Source organism: Triticum dicoccoides, chromosome 4A (genome assembly GCF_002162155.2).
Source record: "Triticum dicoccoides isolate Atlit2015 ecotype Zavitan chromosome 4A, WEW_v2.0, whole genome shotgun sequence".
NCBI lineage: Eukaryota > Viridiplantae > Streptophyta > Magnoliopsida > Poales > Poaceae > Triticum > Triticum dicoccoides.
The window spans coordinates 91,071,316-91,096,920 of record NC_041386.1 but is presented as its reverse complement, the minus strand read 5'-3'; the positions used below and the strand labels follow the sequence as shown (position 1 = coordinate 91,096,920).

General features: G+C 46.8%; 1 protein-coding gene and 1 long non-coding RNA gene across 2 annotated transcripts; both read right to left on the bottom strand.

Moving 5' to 3' along the window:
• Window positions 1-1,696: 1,696 nt before the first annotated feature.
• Window positions 1,697-2,672, bottom strand: LOC119288726 (chemocyanin-like). Its single transcript, XM_037568284.1, has 2 exons — window positions 2,334-2,672; window positions 1,697-2,224 (listed from the first exon to the last, which is right to left on the bottom strand). Exons 1-2 carry the CDS (start codon window positions 2,506-2,508, stop codon window positions 2,025-2,027), a joined length of 375 nt encoding a protein of 124 aa, XP_037424181.1. The 5' UTR covers window positions 2,509-2,672; the 3' UTR covers window positions 1,697-2,024.
• Window positions 2,673-17,246: 14,574 nt separating this feature from the next.
• Window positions 17,247-19,644, bottom strand: LOC119288725. Its single transcript, XR_005141262.1, has 3 exons — window positions 19,494-19,644; window positions 17,661-17,703; window positions 17,247-17,339 (listed from the first exon to the last, which is right to left on the bottom strand). It is a non-coding gene; the product is annotated as an uncharacterized LOC119288725 (long non-coding RNA).
• Window positions 19,645-25,605: the final 5,961 nt, after the last annotated feature.

Sequence of the window (25,605 nt, the reverse complement as noted above, 5' to 3'; positions counted from 1 at the left end):
ACACACAAAATGAGTGGCTAAATAACACATGTTTGTGCACCAAAGTTGTGCCTTTTCCACATGGCACAAGGATGCATCTTTGGACCAGCAAGAAACTAAAATACTCCAATAATATGCAACTTCATCTTTTTCAAGAGGTTTTGACAATGTAAATTTACTTTTATTAAGATAGGATAAGGCACATCCTACATTCCGAGCTCATCTTGGAGTCACCGTGACTTGACTAAACCCTCGTATGGGTATCTGCATTGAAAAATTCTGTATGGAAAGATCAAAAGAAATATGACCAGTAGGGAGAGAGAGGGTCTGTCGAGGCAGTAGGAGAGCACCAGGGACACCGCACCGCTCCCTAATCCTACCCCGCCCCCGCTCATGTGTGGCGCCGCCACGCCGCACCGGACCGCTCCCGCCCCTTCCTCTGGTCCTCTCCAACGCCATCTCCCCTATCGCCGCCGGTGCCAGGGGCTTGCAGGCAAAGCCTGTGCGCGTAGCGGTGGCGGCGGCGCTTCTTCTCGGCCAGATCCAGTCAGGGGGGCGGCGGTCCACGCCGGCCGGACATACGGCAGTGGCATCCAGTTTCGGCATGCAGGCAGCGGCATACGACAACGGGTCCTACGACGACGGCTTGGGTGCCCAATCTGATCCTAGATGGGCTTAGGCGGGCCGCACAAGCTGCTGTCGTGTACCATCCTTGTTTCGTCAATGGCATGCTGCCACTGGGCTCGACCTGCGACACGAGGACATCAGGGGATCCGGCCCTAGGCGTGGCGGTGGTGGCCACCTCCTTCGTCGGAGGTGGTCGGCCTGAGGTTGGGTGGTCAGATCTCAAGATCCGTCATCTAGCGTCGGCTGCGAGTTGGGGAGACATAATTGCCGGTGAAAATCGAGCGGTTGGGGGCGATGGCGGCGTTTTTGCGCCATTACCTTGATGAAGGCATCGCCGTGTAACTGTTGTCGACATACTCATGCTGCTTCGGGGGAACCCTAGGATCTGGTCTTCCAGATCGGACGATGGCAGCACTGCGGTGTCGTTTCTCTTGGGAGCATCGTTTGTGGAGCAGCGCTGGAAGACAGAGGCAGGAGGTGGAGCGGCTTCGTCTTGCACGGAGCATCGGTGGAGCTGTCAAGTCATGCCTGGCCGACAGGTGCTACGCTGAGTCATGCTTGGTTGGCAGGTGCTACGCACGACAGATCTTTCAGAGTCTTTGCATCTGGACGAACGAGCGCAGGGCGGTGGTGCCGTTGGGCACTGTAGTGGCGTCGACGGATGTCCGGACTGGCAAGGATTGGATCTCTCTCCGGAAGATGAGTCAGTGCTCCGATGATGATATCGGCTTCTAAAACGTGTGCATATGGGATGCGCTTTAGGTCTGCTACACCAGCTGTTGATTCCGATACGTTATGTGGATCGATTTTAGATATGGGGATTGAGATCACTCCACATTATCAAGTTTGTAGGTGTGAGTGGTGGCTTCGGGTAGATTGATGTATATTCCTGTTAGACTTTTGTGGAATAACTAATAAAAATGGCTTCATGCATCGATTGATGCATATGCCGGGGTATAACCTTCTTTTCTAAAAGAAAATAAAAAAATATGATCATGAGTGAGAGTGGTTCAAAGCTGACTGTGAGCTGGCTAATTGGAATTTCGCCTAGATCAGACCATGGCTCCCTATGCGTACTGTTGGAAACAAATTAAACAAACCAGTCCGAGGTTCTTTACTGCCATGCCGGCGATCGTTCATACAAACATCATGCGTTACCTACCACCCTCCATATCCACACATAACGCATGCCTACTGGCTGCTGTATTTTTCTTTCCTTCCGAAAAGAAGGATACCACCTCCGTCTCTGCATCAATTGATGCACACTGCTGGCTTCTGTATCATGTTAACAACTCAGGATACAACACGCGGGGAGTCACTGAGTTCCACAACACTTTATTGATGTTTTCACATGCGCACGGATGGCATCGCAGCCGCAGCTAGCTTTTCTGAAACCGGAAGCTGCAGCTAGACTCGCTTCAGTTTGCAGTGACGGCCATCTTCATCCCGAGCCCGCAGTGGCCGCTGAGGCTGCAGATGAAGTAGTTCGTCCCGGGGACGAGGGTCACGCGGTCGCTCCCCGAGGTGTAGGTGTGCGTCGCGCCGGAGCCGCGGCAGCTGTTGTAGCCGCCGGCGTCCACCGCCACCACGTTGTGCACGATCGGGTTGTAGCTGAACACTGCGCAGTAGATCAAAGACACGCATCACATGAGACGAGGTGATGATACGGAGCAACGGTGGGAAGGAGTAATCGACTGTGCCATCTTTCTGACGGCCTGGTCACTCACCGAGGACGTCCCCTGCGCGGAAGGTCTTGCGGCTGGGCCAGCTGCCGGCGGCGAACGACCAGTCGACGTTGTAGGTGGCGGCGCCGGCGGTGTCGGCGCCGAGGAGGAGGCACAGCACGAGGAAGCCGAGGGCGAAGCCCTGCGCCGCACTGCCTCTTCCCTGAGCCATTGCCATCACTCCCGGACTCCCCTGGTGCTTCTCTGCGTCCCTCTGTGAGTGTGTGCGGTGGAGTGAGAGAGCAGAGTGACTAGTTATACGTAGCTCAGTTGGGTTTTGCTGTGGACGAGAGCGTGGGGCGGCATTTATAGAGGCGGAAAGGGCAAAGCCGGCTACCTGGATCCAATCACAAGTCCATAGACTGATAGACGGCAGCGCACTACTGTAGTTATTATACCAAAATGGAGTAGTAGTAGTAGCTGTACCGAATGGCGTGGGTGGTAGCGCACGCCGTCCATGGATCCACAAAAGCTGGGAAATGCTAACTGAACTTAGGTGTAACTTTCTGGACATGCATCTTGTCCTACTGCAAGTAGTATAAAGAAAGATTACATTTCTTAGCCAATTCCTTCTCTTGGGATAATGATGCTCCCTCCCATCCATGTTACTTGTCACTCTAACCGATGTATATCTAGCACTGAAATACAGCTAGATACATTTATTTGAGCGACAAAATAATATGAATCGAAGAGAGTGAAAAAAATCATAGAAAAATCTCAATTTGTTCTGTCAATGCACACACCAATGACTCCTATTCCTGCTCAAAACACAATGAACCCTATTGAAACGCCCTAAATGAAGAACTAAATTTTGTGGAATGTTCCATTACCTCATTTAAGTTCAAATTTTTCATTATTGCAGGGCATCTGACTTTTTTTCTTTTGAGGAATGTGACATTTAACTTCAAATTCAAGTGTGTAGGCTATAGGGATAAGAACAAGGCAAACTTTATAACCAAAAATGGGGAATAGATTTCCATATAAAATATGCTCGATTCGACCTTGGAACTTCACTGATGCAACCAAAGTTCAGTATTTATATTTTCCTTTTTGCGGGGAGGGCGGCCACAAGATTCCACCAACTAGACCCACGAGCACCCATCATCTAGACGAGCACGCATGTAAACCAAAGCCCCCTGCCCTAAACAAGGCTTTAGGTGTACTTATCCAGGCTTGTGCCCGCCATTATTGCATCCCAAACGGAACGATGAACCAAGAGCCCGTGAGTGCTTCATGCAGTGACTGCCTGACTGGAACATGCCCAAGTTTCAGACAATGGACGCCTAGTGAAGTTCCAGAGAACGGATGCCTCCCCATTTCATGTGCTTTTAGGCTGTTCGTTTCTGATCTATTTGGAGGGTGCACATGCGCCTTCTCTGCTGGATTCTTTAGCCACCTTTTGCTGCTCAATCTTGTTGCTTCCTGGGTTCAGAATAGAGACTGCTGTCCTTGGAGCTTGGTTAGTATCGATGGTGACAGACAGGGGCAGCTCACGCTTAAGTTCTGCTGCTAGCTATGGCGCCAAAAGAAGCCAGAGAAGCACAACTAACCTGGATCGGTATTGGTGTAACATTGCGTTGAAGTGACGAGTGCTTCGGGTAAGGTTGTTTTTCTTCTGTGAAGCTCCATTATTATTTTTCCCTGTCTTCTCAGGAACAGAGAAGGTTTCTTATTAAATGGACAACTGAACTTATATTGAGTAAACAGAGAAACAGAGAAGGATCCATGGCTTATAAGCTCAGTATAATGGGGGAGGGCCGTTTCTGATTATATCGTGCGTCGTATATGCAAAGATCGTACGCAAAGCAATTCTTTAGTCTGTTTGTAAATCTTTCTATAAGCATCTGATTTTTCTGAGTTAAATGCACAGAACCATCACACTTGTGTCACGATTACCGAAGAACCAGCACTTTACGATTTGTGACATTTCACACCGAAGCGAAATTCTTACAGTGGCAAAAAAACACTAAGCAATTTTTTGACGTGCCTGGTCCCTTGCGATCCGACAACGGTGACGGCGTGCAGTTGATGGTCGTTAACGGTTTTGTCCGAATTCCGAAACGACTGGGCCAGCCCAACCCGAACACTCCCCCCGTCACTCCACTCCCTCGCTCTCCTCTCTCTCATGGACATGGCGGCGATGGAGGTTTGCTGTGGAAGAGGGAAGTTGGATGGAGAGGCTGGTGGTTATCTGTGCGAAGGGAGAGTGAATGAATGTAGTGTGGAAACTGAAGTTTTCTGGAAGGAGAAACCGAATGAATGGCAGTTAATTTCTCAAACGACCATTTGGTTTTCTTTTTTTATTAGAAGAATTGAGCGACGACTTGGATGGGTTTTGAATTAAGCAAACCGAACGCGCTGGCCCAATTGACGAACAAGCCCAGTAAACGGAAACGAGCGAACGCGCCGGTCCAACCCAGCAGCTTCGTCCCACACGCTGAAAGAAAATGACGGCGTTAACGCCGCACTGTCACCGCAGCCCGCTGGCTCAGGATCGGCCACGTCAAAACGATATCATTTCTTACTCCGTGTTTTTTTGGCACTGTTAAGCCTTGTTTGTTTGGCCTTTTGCTTTTGCTTTTGCAACTTTTTTACTTTGACCAAAAAACCATAAAAGCTCCTAAATAAGCGTTTTTGAAGCTTTTATGAATTTCAGAGCCAAATATTTTTGTATTGATTCATCAAAAGTCACAAAAGCTTCAAAAGCATTTATTTAGGAGCTTTTATGACTTTTTGGTCAAAGTGAAAAATCTACAAAAGCAGAAGCAAAAGTCCAAACAAACAGGGTCTTAGACTTTTGGTTCGGTGTGAAATGTCACAAATCATAAAGTGATAGTTTTTCGCTATTCGTGACAATAATATGATGGTCTTTCGAATGTGCTCATAGGGATAGAGTGTGCGTATACGTTCATAGGGGTGAGTGTATGCGCATGTATACGAGCACTTGCTTCTGTATTGTGTTAAAAAAAATGTAGAGAGGGTATATGACTACACGCACGTGAAAAAAAATTCTACACTGGACAGTGCTAGGATGGTATACTGACGAACCTGATAGATCAAGAAATTCTTCCTTGATTCCTTGATAGAATGCAGTTACAGGGAGAGATGCTGAGCAACACACATAGCTATAAGAACTTTTTATTACAGGAAGACAACCATATACTGCTTCCTCTGTTTTTAAATATAAGCCCTTTTAGAGATTTCAATACGAATTACATATGAATGTATATAGACATATTTTAAAGTGTAAGCTCACTCATTTTGCTTCGTAAGTAGTCCATATTGGAAGGAGGCAGATTTTTGGTCTATGGGGACATCTACATCCTATATGAAAAAAAATAACAATTCAACAAAAAGCCAAAAATTGCTGAAAATATTTTTGAAATAAACTTGACCTTTTATTGTACTCGCGAGAAAAAAATCCACAAAAATAAAATCTCCCTTTGACTTCTTTTTAAAAAAACAATTTTTTAGCCAAAATAGTGTGAATAGTGACCTATAAGGCTATAATAGCAAATAAATTTTGTCTTTTTTGTTGTGAAGTCAACTTTGTTTTTTTCCATGAAAATTTATATACTAGTGCAAAAGTAAGTCAAGTTTTTTGTCAAGATAGTTCTTACCCGTTTTGACTTTTTATTTAAATATTTCTAAAAAAATCCCCATAGAGGGTGTATATACAACCAGGAACCAAAGTGTATTTTCCATATTAGAATCTTTAAAAGGTCTTATATTTAGAAATGGAAGGAGTAATATACATGCACATATATCACACAATTTCCTTGTGTTTTTTCTTTCTAATCACATGCTAGAACTGGCACAACCTTGGAAAGTGGAGAAATCCTTCACCAAAACAGCAAGAGTTTTTTAGTGTGTCTGAAAAGGAAAGCCATGCCTTCCAACAACTGCATCCGTGGATAAACACCAAGATAGTTCTATTGCATATATGTAACTTGTTAGACGGTAATTTTTGTAGCATTGATTTTTTTTTTTGCCTTGCCATCTTTTTTATTAACTTTTGCCTATTTTTATAGTCTTGCTCATTATATTTTCTGTTTATCTTTACTTTAATAACACAAAAATAATCTTACTTTAGTACACCATGGTTCTTAAAATGTGCTTATATATCTAATGTTGTCTCTAATTATTTGACAATAAAATCATTTGAGGAGATGATTGTGATGCCTTTACAGCGTACTTTACTCTTGTTTTGTTTTGCGAGGGTACTTATACTCTTGTTGTAGGTACCAACGCGCAAAACTTCTGCACCATACGGGGTATTAGGGCTTCTTTGATTCATTAGATTATGAAGATGTATATTAGAAAAAAAAAATGAATGCATGTGCAAAACAATCGATTGAACTCATTAAAAACTAGACTTGGAGGTTTAGTTGGTCAATTCGAAGTCACACCACCAGATTTTCTTTTACTGATTTTCATTTGCTTCATTCTTTTGAGTCGAATGTATAAATAGTAGCACTAAAGGAAATCTTTCCACTCACAATGTTTTTCCTCCAGATTTTCTACTGATCGAAGAGGCCCCACGGAGCTTGAACTGCTTGCTACGTTCAGTTACTGGACCGGTGGTTGGTACAGCTACTTCAAAGTACACAAAAAGAGTGTGACATGTACAGTACCAGAAGCATAGGCACAAGTGGCCCACGGAGTGCTATCGTGCAGAGAATGGTAGATCGCCGCAATATATGTCCTTTGTCTTGATGACTCTTGGCACCTACTCCAACAACCATAGAACCATCGATTTTGTATGGGTGTCTTTTATTAGCAACGCAATAATATGGGTACAGGAGCTAGCTGACTCCTTGCCAGGATCAGATCTCCTTCAATTGTTGCTTGCGCATGGAATTGAAGGCCTTGAGCCAATTTGTTCCAGCAATGATATCAGTCTATCAGGACCATAAATCACCCTGAAAGAGCATTACATGTATTCAGGGGGAAATCATCGCAATCGCCCATCATTTATGGCTGATTCTAAATGAAAATCAGCCAACTGTTAGAGGACAAAAGATATGAGGACGGCAACCTGGCATGGAGCGGCAACTTTAGTTCGGTCGATTTGGCTATATATGTTTTTAATAATATAAACTCTTCTCCGCTACATGTTTGTACATTTCTCCATTGGTGGCGCATTCTTCATCGACATGAATTCTGACGGTTGTTGCTAAACATCTACCAGATTCTTTATCATTTTGAGGAGAAGGTTCGGGAGGAAAGGGAAACAGCAAAGGGATCCGAAATCTTACTTATACAGAGATCGGATGCAAAATCATTATGATTGTGTATCATCTAAATATAACCTTATGAGTTAATAAAAATGGCATTTATAAAGAAAATATTCTATAAAATAAATAGATCATGTGTGCAAGCAAATAGAAGCTGCTTATATATTAGGCATCAAGATCTATAAAGATAGATCGAGACGCCTCATTGGTCTTTCACAGAGTACGTACCTTGACAAGATATTGAAGAACTTCAAAATGGATCAGTCAAAGAAGGGGTTCTTGCCTATATTGCAAGGTACGAGATTGAGCACGGCTCAATGCCCGACCACGGCAGAAGATAGAGAAAAGATGAGTGCCGTTCCCTATGCCTCGGCCATAGGGTCTATCATGTATGCTATGTTGTGTACCAGACCTGATGTAAACCTTGCCGTAAGTTTGGTAGGAAGGTACCAAAGTAATCCCGGCATGGAACACTGGACAGCAGTCAAGAATATCCTGAAGTACCTGAAAAGGACTAAGGACATGTTTCTCGTGTATGGAGGTGACGAAGAGCTCGTCGTAAAGGGTTACGTCGATGCTAGCTTCGACACAGATCTGGATGACTCTAAGTCACAAACCGGATACGTGTATATTTTGAATGGTGGGGCAGTAAGCTGGTGCAGTTGCAAGCAAAGCGTTGTGGCGGGATCTACATGTGAAGCGGAGTACATGGCAGCCTCAGAGGCAGCACAAGAAGCAGTCTGGGTGAAGGAGTTCATTACCGACCTAGGAGTCATACCCAATGTGTCGGGCCCGATGACTCTCTTCTGTGACAACACTGGAGCTATTGCCCTTGCCAAGGAGCCCAGGTTTCACAGGAAGACCAGGCATATCAAGCATCGCTTCAACTCCATTCGTGAAAGTGTTCAAAATGGAGACATAGAGATTTGTAAAGTACATACGGACCTGAATGTGGCAGATCTGTTGACTAAACCTCTCCCTAGAGCAAAATATGATCAACACCAGAACTGCATGGGTGTTCGATTCATCACAATGTAACTAGACTATTGACTCTAGTGCAAGTGGGAGACTGTTGGAAATATGCCCTAGAGGCAATAATAAAATGGTTATTATTATATTTCTTTGTTCATGATAATTGTCTATTGTTCATGCTATAATTGTGTTATCCGGAAATCGTAATACATGTGTGAATACATAGACCACAACACGTCCCTAGTGAGCCTCTAGTTGACTAGCTCGTTGATCAAAGGATAGTCATGGTTTCCTGACTATGGACATTGGATGTCATTGATAACGGGATCACATCATTAGGAGAATGATGTGATGGACAAGACCCAATCCTAAGCTTAGCTCAAAGATCGTGTAGTTCGTTTGATGTAGCTTTTCTGAATGTCAAGTATCATTTCCTTAGACCATGAGATTGTGCAACTCCTGGATACCGTAGGAGTGCCTTGGGTGTGCCAAACGTCACAACGTAACTGGGTGACTATAAAGGTACATTACAGGTATCTCCGAAAGTGTCTGTTGGGTTGGCACGAATCGAGACTGGGATTTGTCACTCCGTATGACGGAGAGGTATCTCTGGGCCCACTCGGTAATGCATCATCATAATGAGCTCAATGTGACCAAGTGGTTGATCACGGGATCATGCATTACGGCACGAGTAAAGTGACTTGCCGGTAACGAGATTGAACTAGGTATTGGGATACCGACGATCGAGTCTCGGGCAAGTAACGTACCGATTGACAAAGAGAATTGTATACGGATTGATTGAATTCTCGACATCGTGGTTCATCCGATGAGATTATCGTGGAGCATGTGAGAGCCAACATGGGTATCCAGATCCCGCTGTTGGTTATTGACCGGAGAAGCGTCTCGGTCATGTCTGCATGTCTCCCGAACCCGTAGGGTCTACACACTTAAGGTTCGGTGACGCTAGGGTTGTAGAGATATTAGCATACAGTAACCCGAAAGTTGTTCGGAGTCCCGGATAAGATCCCGGACGTCACGAGGAGTTCCGGAATGGTCCGGAGGTGAAGATTTATATATAGGAAGTCAAGTTTCGGCCATCGAGAAAGTTTTGGGGTAATCGGTATTGTACCGGGACCACCGGAAGGGTTCCGGGGGTCCACCGGGTGGGGCCACCTATCCCGGAGGGCCCCATGGGCTGAAGTGGGAGGGAAACCAGCCCCTAGTGGGCTGGTGCGCCCCCCTTGGGCCTCCCCCTGCGCCTAGGGTTGGAAACCCTAGGGGTGGGGGGCGCCACCCTTGCCTTGGGGGGCAAGGCACCCCCTTTGGCCGCCGCCCCCCCTAGGAGATTGGATCTCCTAGGGCCGGCGCCCCCCTAGGCACCCTATATATAGTGGGGGGGAGGGAGGGCAGCCGCACCCAAGCCCCTGGCCTCTCCTCTCTCCCTCGTTGCTAGATGATTTCATAGATTGATCTTGGTGATGCGTAGAAAATTTTAAAATTCTGCTACGTTTCTCAACAAATCTTACTTATACAGAGATCGGATGCAAAATCATTATGATTGTGTATCATCTAAATATAACCTTATGAGTTAATAAAAGTGGCATTTATAAAGAAAACATTCTATAAAATAAATAGATCATGTGTACAAGCGAATAGAAAAATAACAGCATACCTGTCCTCTCAAGGACTGTAGAGTGTTGCGAACAGCAGGGAGTGGGTGGAGTGAGAGGAGAATGCAAGTAGCGAAGGCGTCATTGTGAAGTGAAGAGGTGCGTCGTCGCATGTAAGACAATAAGTTTTGGGGAACCAGCACAACCCTCTAGGGGTGGCTTATCTCATTATATATAATGGTTGTGTTACAATATGTACCATATACGTACATAGGTACAGAAGCTATACATAGTCTAACACCCTCCCTCAATCTTAGCCACTTTCTAAAGAACTGAGAAGGGTAAGATTGCGCCTACAAGCCTCAAACTGTGGCAGCGGTAAAGGCTTAGTGAAGATGTCTGCAAGTTGATCCTTAGATGAGATAAACTTGATCTGGAGTTGCTTCTGTGATACACGTTCCCGTACAAAGTGATAGTCAACTTCAATGTGTTTCATTCGGGCATGAAATACTGGATTTGCAGAAAGGTATGTAGCACCGATGTTATCACACCAAAGAATAGGAGGCTGTGGTTGAGACAAATCCAACTCCTGAAGCAAAGACTGCACCCAAATAATCTCTGCAGTAGCATTAGCCACAGCCTTGTACTCAGCTTCAGTACTGCTACGTGACACAGTAGCCTGTTTCCGAGCACTCCAGGCGATCAAATTAGAGCCAAAGAATACTGCATAACCCCCCGTGGATCACCTGTCATCTGGGCTACCAGCCCAATCTGCATCAGAGAAGGCCGAAAGGACCCGAGAGGAAGTCGGCCGAATATGCATACCAAATGTCAGGGTGAACTGAACATAACGAAGAATGCGTTTAACAGCAGCCCAATGAGTATCTCTGGGAGCCTGAAGATACTGACAAACCCTGTTAACAGCATACGAGATATCTGGTCTCGTGATCGTCAAGTACTGAAGTCCACCAACAATGCTCCTGTACTCTGTGGCATCCGCAGGAGACAAAAGCTCACCATCAACAGCTGTTTCTTGTCGGTAGACGACATGGGTGTGGTGGTCGGTTTGCACTTCAGCATGCCAGCTCTCTGTAACAACTCCAAGGAGTACTTCTTCTGCGTAAGGACAAGACCAGTAGCACGAGAAGTGACCTCAACTCCAAGAAAGTAGTGAAGCTTCCCAAGATCTTTGACCGCAAAATCAGCACCAAGAGAGCAGACAAGAGCATCAGCAGCATACTGAGAAGAGCTGACAAGGATAATATCATCGACATATACCAAAAGATACATAGTGACTTCTGGCTTCTGTAGAAGAAATAACGAAGTGTCAGCAGTAGACGGCACAAACCCATGAGCACGAAGGGCAGAGGCAAGGCGGGCATGCCAGGCATGAGGAGCTTGCTTCAAACCATATAGTGCTTTGGAAAGACGACAGATATAGTCAGGACGATCAGGATCAGAGAAACCAGGCGGCTGTTTCATATAAACCTCTTCCTCCAAAAATCCATGTAGAAAAGCATTCTGCACATCAAGTTGACGAAGTGACCAACCACGAGAAACAGCAATGGAGAGAAGAAGCCGAATAGTGGTAGGCTTGACGACAGGACTGAAGGTGTCCTTATAGTCAAGACCATGACGCTGCCGAAAACCGCGAGCAACAAGTCGCGCTTTGTAACGCTCAATAGATCCATCCGAATGCTTCTTCACTTTGAATACTCATTTTGAGTCAATAACATTTACCCGTGGTGGTGGAGGAACGAGAGTCCATGTCTTGTTATGAAGAAGAGCATGAAACTCCTGCTCCATAGCCTCTCGCCAATTTGGAATGCGCAGGGCAACCTGATATGAGCGAGGCTCAGAAGATGGATCCGCAACAGCAGCAGCCAAACAAGCAGCCAACCAAGCAACCGTACCATCCTTACGTTCCTTAGGTTTGAAAATGCCACTGCGACTGCGTGTATGTGGTCGGGACACAGGAACCACCGAGGTCGACGGAGCAGCCTGCAACGGGCTGGAGGACGGCGACGTTGACGAGTCAGCCGGTGACGAGGAGCCAGTCACGGTAGCTTCGGACTCGGTTGGCGAAGAAGGCCGACCCACCGGCGAAACCGGCAGAGCAGACGAAGCAGCTGGCGACTCCGGCATCACAGACCGGGCCGATGGCGAGCTCGGCATAGTGGGCCGTGGTGCGGCCGGTGTCGCGGGCCGATCCGCTGATGAAGGCGACGTGAGGACCCGAGCCGCGGGCGAAGACGGCGTGACGGGCCGAGCCGCAGGCGAAGACGGCGTGACGGGCCGAGCCGCGGGCGACTCGGCGGCCGCTGGCGAAACGGACCGAGCAGTGGAGATGCTCGGCGCGACGGGCTCGTCGGGTGACCATGCATGGGCACACGAATCGATGCCATGCAACATAGGGCGATCGACGTGCCCACCAGAAGACGACGATGATGATGGTGAATCCTCCAACAGCTCCAAACGAGCTCCACGTCCGGTTCCTGCACCATGGTTAGGTAACAGCAAAGGAGAGTATGCAACATCATCAAATTGGTCAGAAGCAACAGAGGATGAATGCAGGGATGGTGGTTCGATAGTGGACACAGGAAGGTTGGCAAAGGGAAAAACATGCTCATCAAACACGACGTCCCGAGATATATAGACACGATTAGTGGGAACATGAAGACATTTGTAACCTTTATGAAGAGAGCTATAGCCAAGAAAAACACACTTCTTAGAACGAAACTCAAGCTTGCGCTTGTTATATGGACGAAGATGCGGCCAGCAAGCACACCCAAATACCTTGAGAAAGGTATAATCAGGTTGTTCATTAAGGAGAACCTCAATGGGAGTCTTCATGTTTAAAACACGAGTAGGAGTACGGTTGATGAGAAAGCATGCAGTGGTGAAAGCATCACTCCAAAACCGAAACGGAACAGATGCATGGGCCAAAAGAGTAAGACCAGCTTCAACAATATGACGATGCTTACGTTCGACTGAACCATTCTGCTGATGTGTATGTGGACATGCTAAACGATGAGCTATCCCAAGCGACTGAAAGAAAGAGTTGAGGTTGCGATACTCGCCCCCCAGTCTGACTGGACATGAACATTTTTGTGCTTGAGAAGACATTCAACATGTTTTTGAAACTGAACAAAAATATCAAACACATCAGATTTGCGTTTAATAAGGTAAAGCCAGGTAAAGCGACTATAAGCATCAACGAAACTGATATAGTAATTATGACCACTGACAGAAGTCTGAGCAGGACCCCATACATCTGAAAACACAAGTTCTAAAGGATGTTTCACCTCACGACTGGACTCCGAAAAAGGAAGTTGATGACTCTTCCCCTGCTGACAAGCAGCACACACTGCTACATCTTTATGACTAGACAAACTAGGAAGCTCATGACGACGCAAAATATGACGGACAATAGGTGTGGCCGGGTGACCAAGACGAGCATGCCACTGTGACGGAGAGACCCGAACTCCACTGAAAACACGAGCGACACCAGGATGCTCCAGACGGTAGAGGCCCTGGCACAACCGCCCACTAAGAAGAATGTCCCTCGTGCCCCGATCCTTAATAAAAAGATCAAAAGGGTGAAATTCACAAAGCACATTATTATCACGTGTGAGTTTAGGAACTGAAAGAAGATTACGGGTCACAGATGGAACTCGAAGAACATTGCGAAGCTGAAGACTCCTATTGGCATGTCTAGTGAGAAGAGATGCTTGACCAATATGAGAGATGTGCATACCTGCTCCATTGGCGGTGTGGATCTTGTCGGAGCCATGATAGGGTTCACGAGTGTGAAGCTTCCCCATCTCGCTGGTTAGATGCTCTGTCGCCCCAGAGTCCATGTACCAGTGTGGATCGATGGAGTAGGACTGAGTGTGTCCCTGTTGCTTCTGCGGCGCGGGACGATCAGCCATGGTGACCTGACGGGCATTGTTGCGTGTATCTTTGTCGTCATTGCCAAGACCAAGGAAGCTTCGCTGGAAGCGCTTATGACACTTGGAGGCCCAGTGCCCATCGCGGCCACAAAGCTGACACACACGTGGACCGCCAGCCCCCGGTAAGGTCGCAGTAGGTGGGGGGCCGAGGCGGGCGACGGTGGCATCCCCAAGGGAGACCGGGGTGATGAAGAAGAGCGGCCACCCTTGGTGGCGGCGTTGGCCGAGAGGGAGCCAGTGCCCCTGGTGCGGCGAGTCTCGACCCGTTGCTCAGTGAGAAGGAGCCGAGAGAAAACCTCGTGTGCCAGCATGGGTGTCGAGTTGCCCCGCTCGTTGATGATCTCGACTAAGGCATCATACTCCTCATCAAGACCATTGACAATAAACGAGTTGAACTCGGAGTCGGTGAGGGGCTGTCCAATGGAGGCCAATGTGTCGGCGAGGCCCTTGACCTTGTTGTAGAACTCAGTGGCAGTGGAGTCAAGCTTCTGACACTCTCCAAGCTGACGACGGAGTGCAGAGACACGAGCCTGGGACTGCGCTGCAAAGGTGCGCTCAAGGATGGTCCAGGCCTCATGAGACGTCTTTGCGAAGACAACAAGGCCGGCAACTGCCGGCGAGAGCGACCCCTGGATGGAGGAGAGGTTCGCCTGGTCCTGCCCCGTCCAGACGCGATGGGCCGGATTGTAGACCGGACCGTGCACGCTGTCTACCAGCGCGGGTGGGCAGGGAAGCGATCCGTCGACGTAGCCTAGCAGGTAGTGACTCCCCAAGAGCGGGAGAACCTGCGCACGCCAGAAGATGTAGTTGTCGGCGGAGAGCTTGATGGTGATGAGATGACCGAAGTGAAACGGCGGCGGCGAAGACAATCCCATCGAGGAGGCTGCCTGGGGTGCAAACACCATGGAGGCAGCCGGAGGCACCGAAGCCGATGCGGGAGGAGGCGGGACCGCAGCCAGGGCGGGCGCCGCAAAGCTCGCGGCCGGTGCGGACGCCGCAAGGCCCGTGGCTGGGGCGGACGCCGCCAACCCCGCCAGCGGGGCAGTGTGATCCGCTTGCGGCAGGAGCGGCGGGACGACGCCTGCGGAGTCCGCAGCGGACGGCGGCGCCGCGGTGTGGACCACGAGGTCACGCCCAAGCGAGGGCGCCGGCGGCGTGGAGAAGACGGAGCCGATGCTCCTTGTCCCGATCGGAGCCGGAACAGAGACGGCATCGAGCGGGAGTACCATGTAAGACAATAAGTTTTGGGGAACCAGCACAACCCTCTAGGGTGGCTTATCTCATTATATATAATGGTTGTGTTACAATATGTACCATATACGTACATAGATACAGAAGCTATACATAGTCTAACATCGCAACAATGAGAGAGTTAGAAGTGGATAAACATATATGAATTGGGAGGGAGATTTAAGACATTGCCTTCTCTTCTATTGCGGATTAACCTGCATTCTACACGTACATTTTCCCCATAAGAATGCACATGCCTGCCGGAGAGAGGAGAGAGGAAGACACAACAACGAAGCACAGAGCAAACCAATGGCAAATCTAGCGTGAGGCGTGGTAGAAGAGGGATGAAGGAATGATAAAAGTTAAGAGATAGTATCATGTGAGTTTATATTTTTATGTGCATTTATTTTTTACGGCAATCTTTATATTATGAAATTCGTAACTAGTAATATGATAATAATAAAAAGTGATTTTGAGATCCAGAAAGTGTTTAGACATGAGTTGAACCCTCAACTTATAAAATTGGTCACTTTGAACATAATGTGATTTTTGTTAGCGTGACATGTGACGTGAAATATTCAAAGGTCTAGACATCATTACAACTTCACATTTCCTTAAGTCCTAAATTTTGTAAACAAAGGTCCAAAATTTGGAAATAGTTAGATTTAAATTATATGGGGTGATTTTGAATATTTACAATTGGTACCAAACATCAACAAGATTCAAACATTCAATTTAGTCACTTGGTTGCTGCAGACTAGCCGCCAGAGACTCTTGTGGTCTTGGGGGGATCCAAGTGCTTGTTCTCTGCTTTGAAGGGAAGGCGGATGGGATCCCCGGCGGCGGGGCGGACTTAGGCGCCGGCGAGACCAGCAGATGCGCCGGCGGCGGGACCAGGAGATGCGCTGGCGGCGGGGTGAGCAGAGGCGCTGGTGGAGGGGCTTCATGAGGTGCCGGCGCGCGCGTCCGTTTGGACTGCTGACCCATCTCCTTGATGTGCGTCGGCGACAGTTTTAGGGTTCGGGAGAGGTGGCGATTTAGGGAAATTTGGAAGGCTTGATTTGGCGCGAGGAAGCTATTTGGGGCGACGGCACGGGCTGATTTTTGCGCGCGAAGGAGGAAGGAGAAGCGCGGGAGGCGGGAGAGGCGCAGGGGATCGAGAGCGCCGGCTCTAGTGCTCGCCACGGGCTGCAAGCGGGCGCAAAGCTCTCGTATCTTGTGCCGCAGCCCGGCGCTTGACGAAGCGCCCGTTCGCTTCTCTCTCCCTCTTTCTCTCCCCTCCAGATGTGATTTGGCTGACGTGGAAGGGCTTATAGCCAACTGAGTCAGCCTTATTATACTTGCTCTAAGTACATTCTTGATTTTTGGGGGTTCGGTCCGACCAACAACGGCTCCCGTTCAGCGGGCCACACAACGGGAAGGCACCTCGCCACGCCAGGATTTTCCCTCGGGCGTCGCCGCCGCAGACCGCAGCTATTAGAGCAAAGATAATAGCACAGCCGGCTGCTGGCTATATAGCAATGCCACGTCATCATAAAGCCTTCTCTCATATAGTAGTCTGACGTTTTGGCTGGCTATTAGCATGGCTCCATTTAATATGAAGTATTTATTGCTTGCAGGTGCATATGATCTGCTGTGATCTACAGTGAACAACATCTTTGTGGCCATTTCAAAGAGCATACATATACATGCCATCCATGCAACCAGGAAATAGGAAGACTGACTGGCATTTAGGCAACAAACATATGTCATACAGCATCATAGTACTCCAAACATGTCACACAGCATCATACTACTCCATAGCATCATGAGTAATTACTTAAGATTACATAAATCTTTAAGAAAGCATTCAGCAAACATAATAGATAACATCTCCGGCAAACAAGCCGTTCACGACCACAAGCAACAATCATAGTTTTGATCTGGATGATGACAAAAGTCATAAAGCATGGAGGGTACTTCGCTGGAAAGGAGCAACCACTCATTTGCATCAATAACCTTCAACCACTGTATGGAAAAGGAACCGGGTCAAGCTTAAAAATTTAGCCAATGCAAACTTACAGCATGTGACATCAAGAAGTAACACTGAGTAGTAATGCTGGAGAAAATCACTTCTATAAATCCTGTATAGCTACACAGGTTCAGTAAAAACAAATACTGTAACAATAGGAAGAGGAACAAGCTATAAAGAAGACTTCACTCTCTATACAAGCATGTTGGCGGATCAAATAAATTTCTTGAGCAATAATACATTCACACTGACTAAACTATAGAGTACAGAACTATTTGATTAACGAAAAGAACAATTTAAGATCAGAGAAAGTATACCTATAAGTAACAGCTGCCGCAATCACCACATCACAGCTCACTCCTGAAATAAAAATGCATGTAACATATCAAGGTTACAGTAAAAAAAAGGAATATGAACATGCAGATATCAATATCCCACCATGATTAATTATGATGGCTGTTTTGAAACTTATGCAAGATATGCTCGACTAAATCACTTTTAAGTTGGGCATGCTGTGGACGAGCATGAATAGTAGATTTTCTACGCAACACATCTGCGAAACATAGATTACCACCAACATTCACTTCGGGAGGTAGAGCAAATGAAGCCCCCGGAATCTCATTCAAGTCAATATGAATTTTTGCCTGCTCTCTCTCATCTTCGATTATCATATTGTGGAGAATCACACAAGCCCTCATGATCCTTCCAACACTCTTTCTCTTCCATAGACGTGCAGGCCGACGGACAATGGTAAAACGGGACTGTAATACCCCAAAAGCGCGCTCGACATCTTTCCTTGCCCCTTCTTGCTTCTGGGCAAACAACTTGTGCTTCTCTATTTGGGGAAGTGGTATAGTCTTCATGAAGGCAGCCCATTCTGGGTATATACCATCAGCAAGGTAGTAACCTGTGGTATACTCATTCCCATTGACAGAAAATTGGACTTGAGGGGCTTCTCCTTTCAGTGCATCAAAAATAGTGGGGATTGATTGAGCACATTCAAATCATTATTTGACCCAGCAACTCCAAAAAAAGCATGCCAAATACGAAGGTCCTGGGAAGCAACGGCTTCTAGGATCATCGTTGGTACTCCATAATCGCCGCGGGTGAATTGCCCCCTCCATGCAAGAGGACACTTCTCCCATCGCCAATGCATGCAACCAATACTTCCTAGCATTCCAGGGAAACCTCGAGACTCGTTAACCTGAAGAAGACGCTCAACATCCTCCCGTGTGGGGCGTCGCAAGTACTCCCCACCAAAAACCTGAATCACCCCCTTTGCAAACTTGTCCAAACACTCTAATGCAGTGCACTTCCCAATCTTCAAGTACTCATCAAGTGCGTCTGCAGGGGTGCCATAGGCTAGCATGCGCATGGCTGTTGTACACTTTTGCAATGGCGAGAGCCCTATTCTACCAGAACAATCTGCCCTATAAGTGAAATAGGGGGACCACTCACCTAGGGCATTCACAATGCAGAGGAAGAGACCTCTATTCATACGGAATCTTGTACGAAACATACTCTCGGGGTAGAGTGGATCTGCATCAAAGTAATCCTCCACCAGACGCTCGTGAGCACCTTCATGATCCCTCCGAATGACCTTCCTTGGACCGTATCGTCGCTGCAATGATCCATATCCGAGCCTAGCCTTGATTTTTATCATGAGCCTCTCAGCAAAGGAGTCTAGGACGTTTTGCTCAGCAACATAGGCTTCCATGATTTTGGATGGGGCTAGCTCATCAGAATCATATGTGTATGATGATGAATCGGACATGGTGGGTGAGGAAGATGGGTCGGTAGGCTTGGTAGGAAGATGAGAAGTAGAGGAAGGAAGATGGGTTTGGGTGGAAGAGTTTGAAGAGGAGATGGAGCATTATATGGATGTGTCTTGTTTACCTGGGCGTACAATTACTATGGACTGCATAGAAGTTAAGTGTAATTTGACTATTGACTACATGAGTTTTTCCACTCCATGGTTATCTGGAATGCATAGAAGTTAAGTATAATTTGACTATTGACTAGATGAGTTTTTCCACTATTGCATGGTTATCTGGACTGCATTGACTACAATGTAACTAGAGTACTGGACCATTGACTACAATTTAAGTACATGACCACTTTTAATTAAGACAACGGACAGTAGGAAATACCTTAGACCATTTTGCCAAATAGCTTCTCCCTTAAACACTTCAATGCCAACACATGCTAAGATCTCACATCTTCAGGCATCCCGGTTGTGTCTTGCATCACCAATGAGCGATATGTTTCTAGCATGACCGACTCTTTGTGATCTTTTGCCGCAAGGTGAGCAAGCTTCCGTGCTTCAAGATTCTCAGCAGAAACATGCCTTTGGGTCTCTAACATCTCTTTGCGGCCTTCATTTGCTGCATTCTGGGCATCTACAAACTTTTGAAGCCCATCTTCAAGATCTATTATACAAACTTCACCCTTTCTTTTTCGTTTCTGCTTCTCCTTAGCTTGCTTGCCACCCGGTGGACGTTCATCTTCATCATCATCATCATCTATAGTGGAATGCTTCCCTACTTCATCATCAACACTAAACTTCCTCTTGTCCGACTCCAGATCTTCTAGGCGTTCCAAATATGCGTCCCATTTTGGTTCCTTTTTAAGAATCTCCCAGCAATGCTCAAACATAAACGGACCATCTTTTTTGTGATCTTTCTCATAAGTTTGCATTGCCCTCTTCTTTAAATCTGCATCAGATTCACCACTAGCATACAAAGCACTAGCCTCCTTATAACTCGCACAAAACCATGCAACCCTTTTCTTAATTCTCCCAAAGCGATCTTTCACTTGCTTGACTAGTCGTTCCCTGTTTTTTGGGGTGGTACTATTGTAGACAGCAGTAACATCTTTCCAATATTGTTCATTCTTCCTGTAGTTTGATTGGATTGGGTCATTGGAATTATTCAACCAAGCACTGACCTACAATATTATCAGAAGGGGTTAATTGAATTTGCTAGTAATGAAACACATGGAGCCAGCATGAATGCAAAAGAGACATACCAATCGAAGATCTTCATGTTTTGTCCATAGCAAGCGTTTTTCGGTCCTTCCACAATCACCACCATTTGTGTCATCGCCAGCATTGACTGGTTGCGGTGAACTCCCATTTTGCATAGGTTGTGTGGGGCCTGTCGTGTTCTGAAAGTAACTAAGGTAACCACTAGGTGGGTGAGAATCCACTCCCCTGCTCAACGACATAAAGAAACGAAGAGCGATCAGCACCGAACTACATGCAAGTATATACTCAAATTTGTAAAATCTGAATACAATACATTTGAGATGCATACTAGTTGATCACAGCAACTATTTAAAGGAAAAATAATCTGAATTGATCACAACAACTATTTAAAAGAAAAATCTGAATTGATCACAACAAGTATTTAAAGGAAAAAACTGAATTGATCACAGCAACTATTTAAAGGAAAAATAGTTTATGCAGTCATATATCATACACACTATCATGTGGAAACTGAAAAGTTACACTACACTGCAATCCAAGATTCAGCAAACGAGAAGTCACGTGCTCCTGTACATCAAAGAAAGATCATCTAGCAGAAGAAACTTTTCTTTTTCTATCATTACTAAGCTACTAAAAATGAACTCTGAAAATAGACAGTAGAGTAGTAGATAGATTTATGATGTTGTATCATCTAACTAGCATATCATACAACTGTGTCAGCAGCTCTAAGAAATGACACCACGATTCAGAGTTGAGATAAGCAATGGAGAAAATTCATACCATACTTGTGGATCAGAGTAGTCCATATTGCCAGCCATGTACCAAGGTGATGTAGAGTCACCGATGCAGGCAGGCGGTGCCCAACAAGGACCTTGAGCCGTAGGACCCGATTCACTTGCTTGCTGCAGACTAGCCGCCAGAGACTCTTGTGGTCTTGGGGGGATCCAAGTGCTTGTTCTCTGCTTTGAAGGGAAGGCGGATGGGATCCCCGGCGGCGGGGCGGACTTAGGCGCCGGCGAGACCAGCAGATGCGCCGGCGGCGGGACCAGGAGATGCGCTGGCGGCGGGGTGAGCAGAGGCGCTGGTGGAGGGGCTTCACGAGGTGCCGGCGCGCGCGTCCGTTTGGACTGCTGACCCATCTCCTTGATGTGTGTCGGCGACAGTTCTAGGGTTCGGGAGAGGTGGCGATTTGGGGAAATTTGGAAGGCTTGATTTGGCGCGAGGAAGCTATTTGGGGCGACGGCACGGGCTGATTTTTGCGCGCGAAGGAGGAAGGAGAAGCGCGGGAGGCGGGAGAGGCGCAGGGGATCGAGAGCGCCGGCTCTAGCGCTCGCCACGGGCTGCAAGCGGGCGCAAAGCTCTCGTATCTTGTGCCGCAGCCCGGCGCTTGACGAAGCGCCCGTTCGCTTCTCTCTCCCTCTTTCTCTCCCCTCCAGATGTGATTTGGCTGAGGTGGAAGGGCTTATAGCCAGCTGAGTCAGCCTTATTATACTTGCTCTAAGTACATTCTTGATTTTTGGGGGTTCGGTCCGACCAACAACGGCTCACGTTTAGCGGGCCACACAACGGGAAGGCACCTCGCCACGCCAGGATTTTCCCTCGGGCGTCGCCGCCGCAGACCGCAGCTATTAGAGCAAAGATAATAGCACAGCCGGCTGCTGGCTATATAGCAATGCCATGTCATCATAAAGCCTTCTCTCATATAGTAGTCTGGCGTTTTGGCTGGCTATTAGCATGGCTCCATTTAATATGAAGTATTTATTGCTTGCAGGTGCATATGATCTGCTGTGATCTACAGGAAACAACATCTTTGTGGCCATTTCAAAGAGCATACATATACATGCCATCCATGCAACCAGGAAATAGGAAGACTGACTGGCATTTAGGCAACAAACATATGTCATACAGCATCATAGTACTCCAAACATGTCACACAGCATCATACTACTCCATAGCATCATGAGTAATTACTTAAGATTACATAAGTCTTTAAGTAAGCATTCAGCAAACATAATAGATAACATCTCCGGCAAACAAGCCGTTCACAACCACAAGCAACAATCATAGTTTTGATCTGGACGATGACAAAAGTCATAAAGCATGGAGGGTACTTCGCTGGAAAGGAGCAACCACTCATTTGCATCAATAACTTTCAACCACTGTATGGAAAAGGAACCGGATCAAGCTTAAAAATTTAGCCAATGCAAACTTACAGCATGTGACATCAAGAAGTAACACTGAGTAGTAATGCTAGAGAAAATCACTTCTATAAATCCTGTATAGCTACACAGGTTCAGTACAAACAAATACTGTAACAATAGGAAGAGGAACAAGCTATAAAGAAGATCTCACTCTCTATACAAGCATGTTGGCAGATCAAATAAATTTCTTGAGCAATAATACATTCACACTGACTAAACTATAGAGTACAGAACTATTTGGTTAACGAAAAGAACAATTTAAGATCAGAGAAAGTATACCTATAAGTAACAGCTGCCGCAATCACCACATCACAGCTCACTCCTGAAATAAAAATGCATGTAACATATCAAGGTTACAGTAAAAAAAGGAATATGAACATGCAGATATCAATATCCCACCATGATTAATTATGATGGCTGTTTTGAAACTTATGCCAGATATGCTCGACTAAATCACTTTTAAGTTGGGCATGTTGTGGACGAGCACGAATAGTAGCTTTTCTACGCAACACATCTGCGAAACATAGATTACCACCAACATTCACTTCAGGAGGTAGAGCAAATGAAGCCCCCGGAATCTCATTCAAGTCAATATGAATTTTTGTCTGCTCTCTCTCATCTTCGATTATCATATTGTGGAGAATCACACAAGCCCTCATGATCCTTCCAACACTCTTTCTCTTCCATAGACATGCAGGCCGACGGACAATGGTAAAACTGTTGGAAATATGCCCTAGAGGCAATAATAAAAGCATTATTATTATATTTCCTTGTTCATGATAATTGTCTTTATTCATGCTATAATTGTGTTATCCGGAAATCGTAATACATGTGTGAATAATAGACACCAACATGTCCCTAGTAAGCCTCTAGTTGACTAGCTCGTTGATCAACAGATAGTCATGGTTTCCTGACTATGGACATTGGATGTCATTGATAACGAGATCACATCATTAGGAGAATGATGTGATGGACAAGACCCAATCCTAAACATAGCACAAGATCGTATAGTTCGTTTGCTAGGGTTTTTCCAATGTCAAGTATCCTTTCCTTAGACCATGAGATCGTGTAACTCCCGGATACCGTAGGAGTGCTTTGGGTGTACCAAACGTCACAACGTAACTGGGTGACTATAAAGGTATACTACGGGTATCTCCGAAAGTGTCTGTTGGGTTGACACGGATTAAGACTGGGATTTGTCACTCCGTATGACGGAGAGGTATCACTGGGCCCACTCGGTAATGCATCATCATAATGAGCTCAAAGTGACCAAGTGTTTGGTCACGGGATCATGCATTATGGTACGAGTAAAGTGACTTGCCGGTAACGAGATTGAACGAGGTATTGGGATACCAACGATCGAATCTCGGGCAAGTAGCATATCGATTGACAAAGGGAATTGTATACGGGGTTGCTTGAATCCTCGACATCGTGGTTCATCCGATGAGATCATCGAGGAGCATGTGGGAGCCAACATGGGTATCCAGATCCCGCTGTTGGTTATTGACCAGAGAGCAATCTCGGTCATGTCTACATGTCTCCCGAACCCGTAGGGTCTACACACTTAACGTTTGGTGACGCTAGGGTTGTAGGGATATGTATATGCAGTAACCCGAATGTTGTTCGGAGTCCCGGATGAGATCCCGGACGTCACGAGGAGTTCCGAAATGGTCCGGAGGTAAAGAATTATATATAGGAAGTGCTATTTCGGGCATCGGGACAAGTTTCGGGGTCACCGGTATTGTACCTGGACCACCGGCAGGGTCCCGGGGGTCCACCGGGTGGGGCCACATATCCCGGAGGGCCCCATGGGCTGAAGTGGGAAGGGTTCCAGCCCAAAGTGGGCTGGGGCGCCACTTCCCCCTAGGGCCCATGCGCCTAGGGTGGGGGAAACCCTAAAGGAAGGGTCCTAGGAGGGGAAGGCACCTCCTAGGTGCCTTGGGGAGGAGGGATTCCTCCCCTTGGCCGCACCCCCCTAGGAGATTAGATCTCCTAGGGCCGGCGCCCCCCTGGCCCTCCTATATATAGTGGGGAGATGGAGGACTTCTTACCTTTGCCTTTGGTGCCTCCCTCTCCCTCTCCAACACATCCTCCTCCTCCATAGTGCTTGGCGAAGCCCTGCCGAAGTACTACAGCTCCATCACCACCACGCCGTCGTGCTGCTGCTGGAGCCATCTCCCTCAACCTCTCCTTCCCCCTTGCTGGATCAAGAAAAAGGAGACGTTACGCTAACCGTACGTGTGTTGAACACGGAGGTGTCGTCCGTTCGGCGCTAGGATCTCCGGTGATTTGGATCACGTCGAGTACGCCTTCCTCATCCCCGTTCTTTGAACGCTTCCGCGCGTGATCTACAAAGGTATGTAGATGCAATCCGATTACTCGTTGCTAGATGAACTCCTAGATGGATCTTGGTGAAACCGTAGGAAATTTTTTGTTTTCTGCAACGTTCCCCAACAGTGGCATCATGAGCTAGGTCTATGCGTAGTTCTCTTGCACGAGTAGAACACAATTTGTTGCGGGCGTTGATGTTGTCAACTTTCTTGCCGCTACTAGTCTTATATTGCTTCAACGGTATTATGGGATGAAGCGGCCCGGACCAACCTTACATGTACGCTTACGTGAGACCAGTTCCACCGACTAACATGCACTAGTTGCATAAGGTGGCTGGCGGGTGTCTGTCTCTCCCACTTTAGTTGGAGAGGATTCGATGAAAAGGGTCCTTATGAAGGGTAAATAGAAGTTGACAAATCATGTTGTGGCTTTCACGTAGGTAAGAAAACGTTCTTGCTAGAACCCTACTTCAGCCACGTAAAACTTGCAACAACAATTAGAGGACATCTAACTTGTTTTTGCAGCAAGTGCTTTGTGATATGATATGGCCAAAGTTGTGATGAATGATGAATGATCTATATGTGATGTATGAGATGTTCATGCTATTGTAATAGGAATCACGACTTGCATGTCGATGAGTATGACAACCGGCAGGAGCCATAGGAGTTGTCTATATTTTTTGTATGACCTGCGTGTCATTGAGAAACGCATGTAAATTACTTTACTTTATTGCTAAACGCGTTA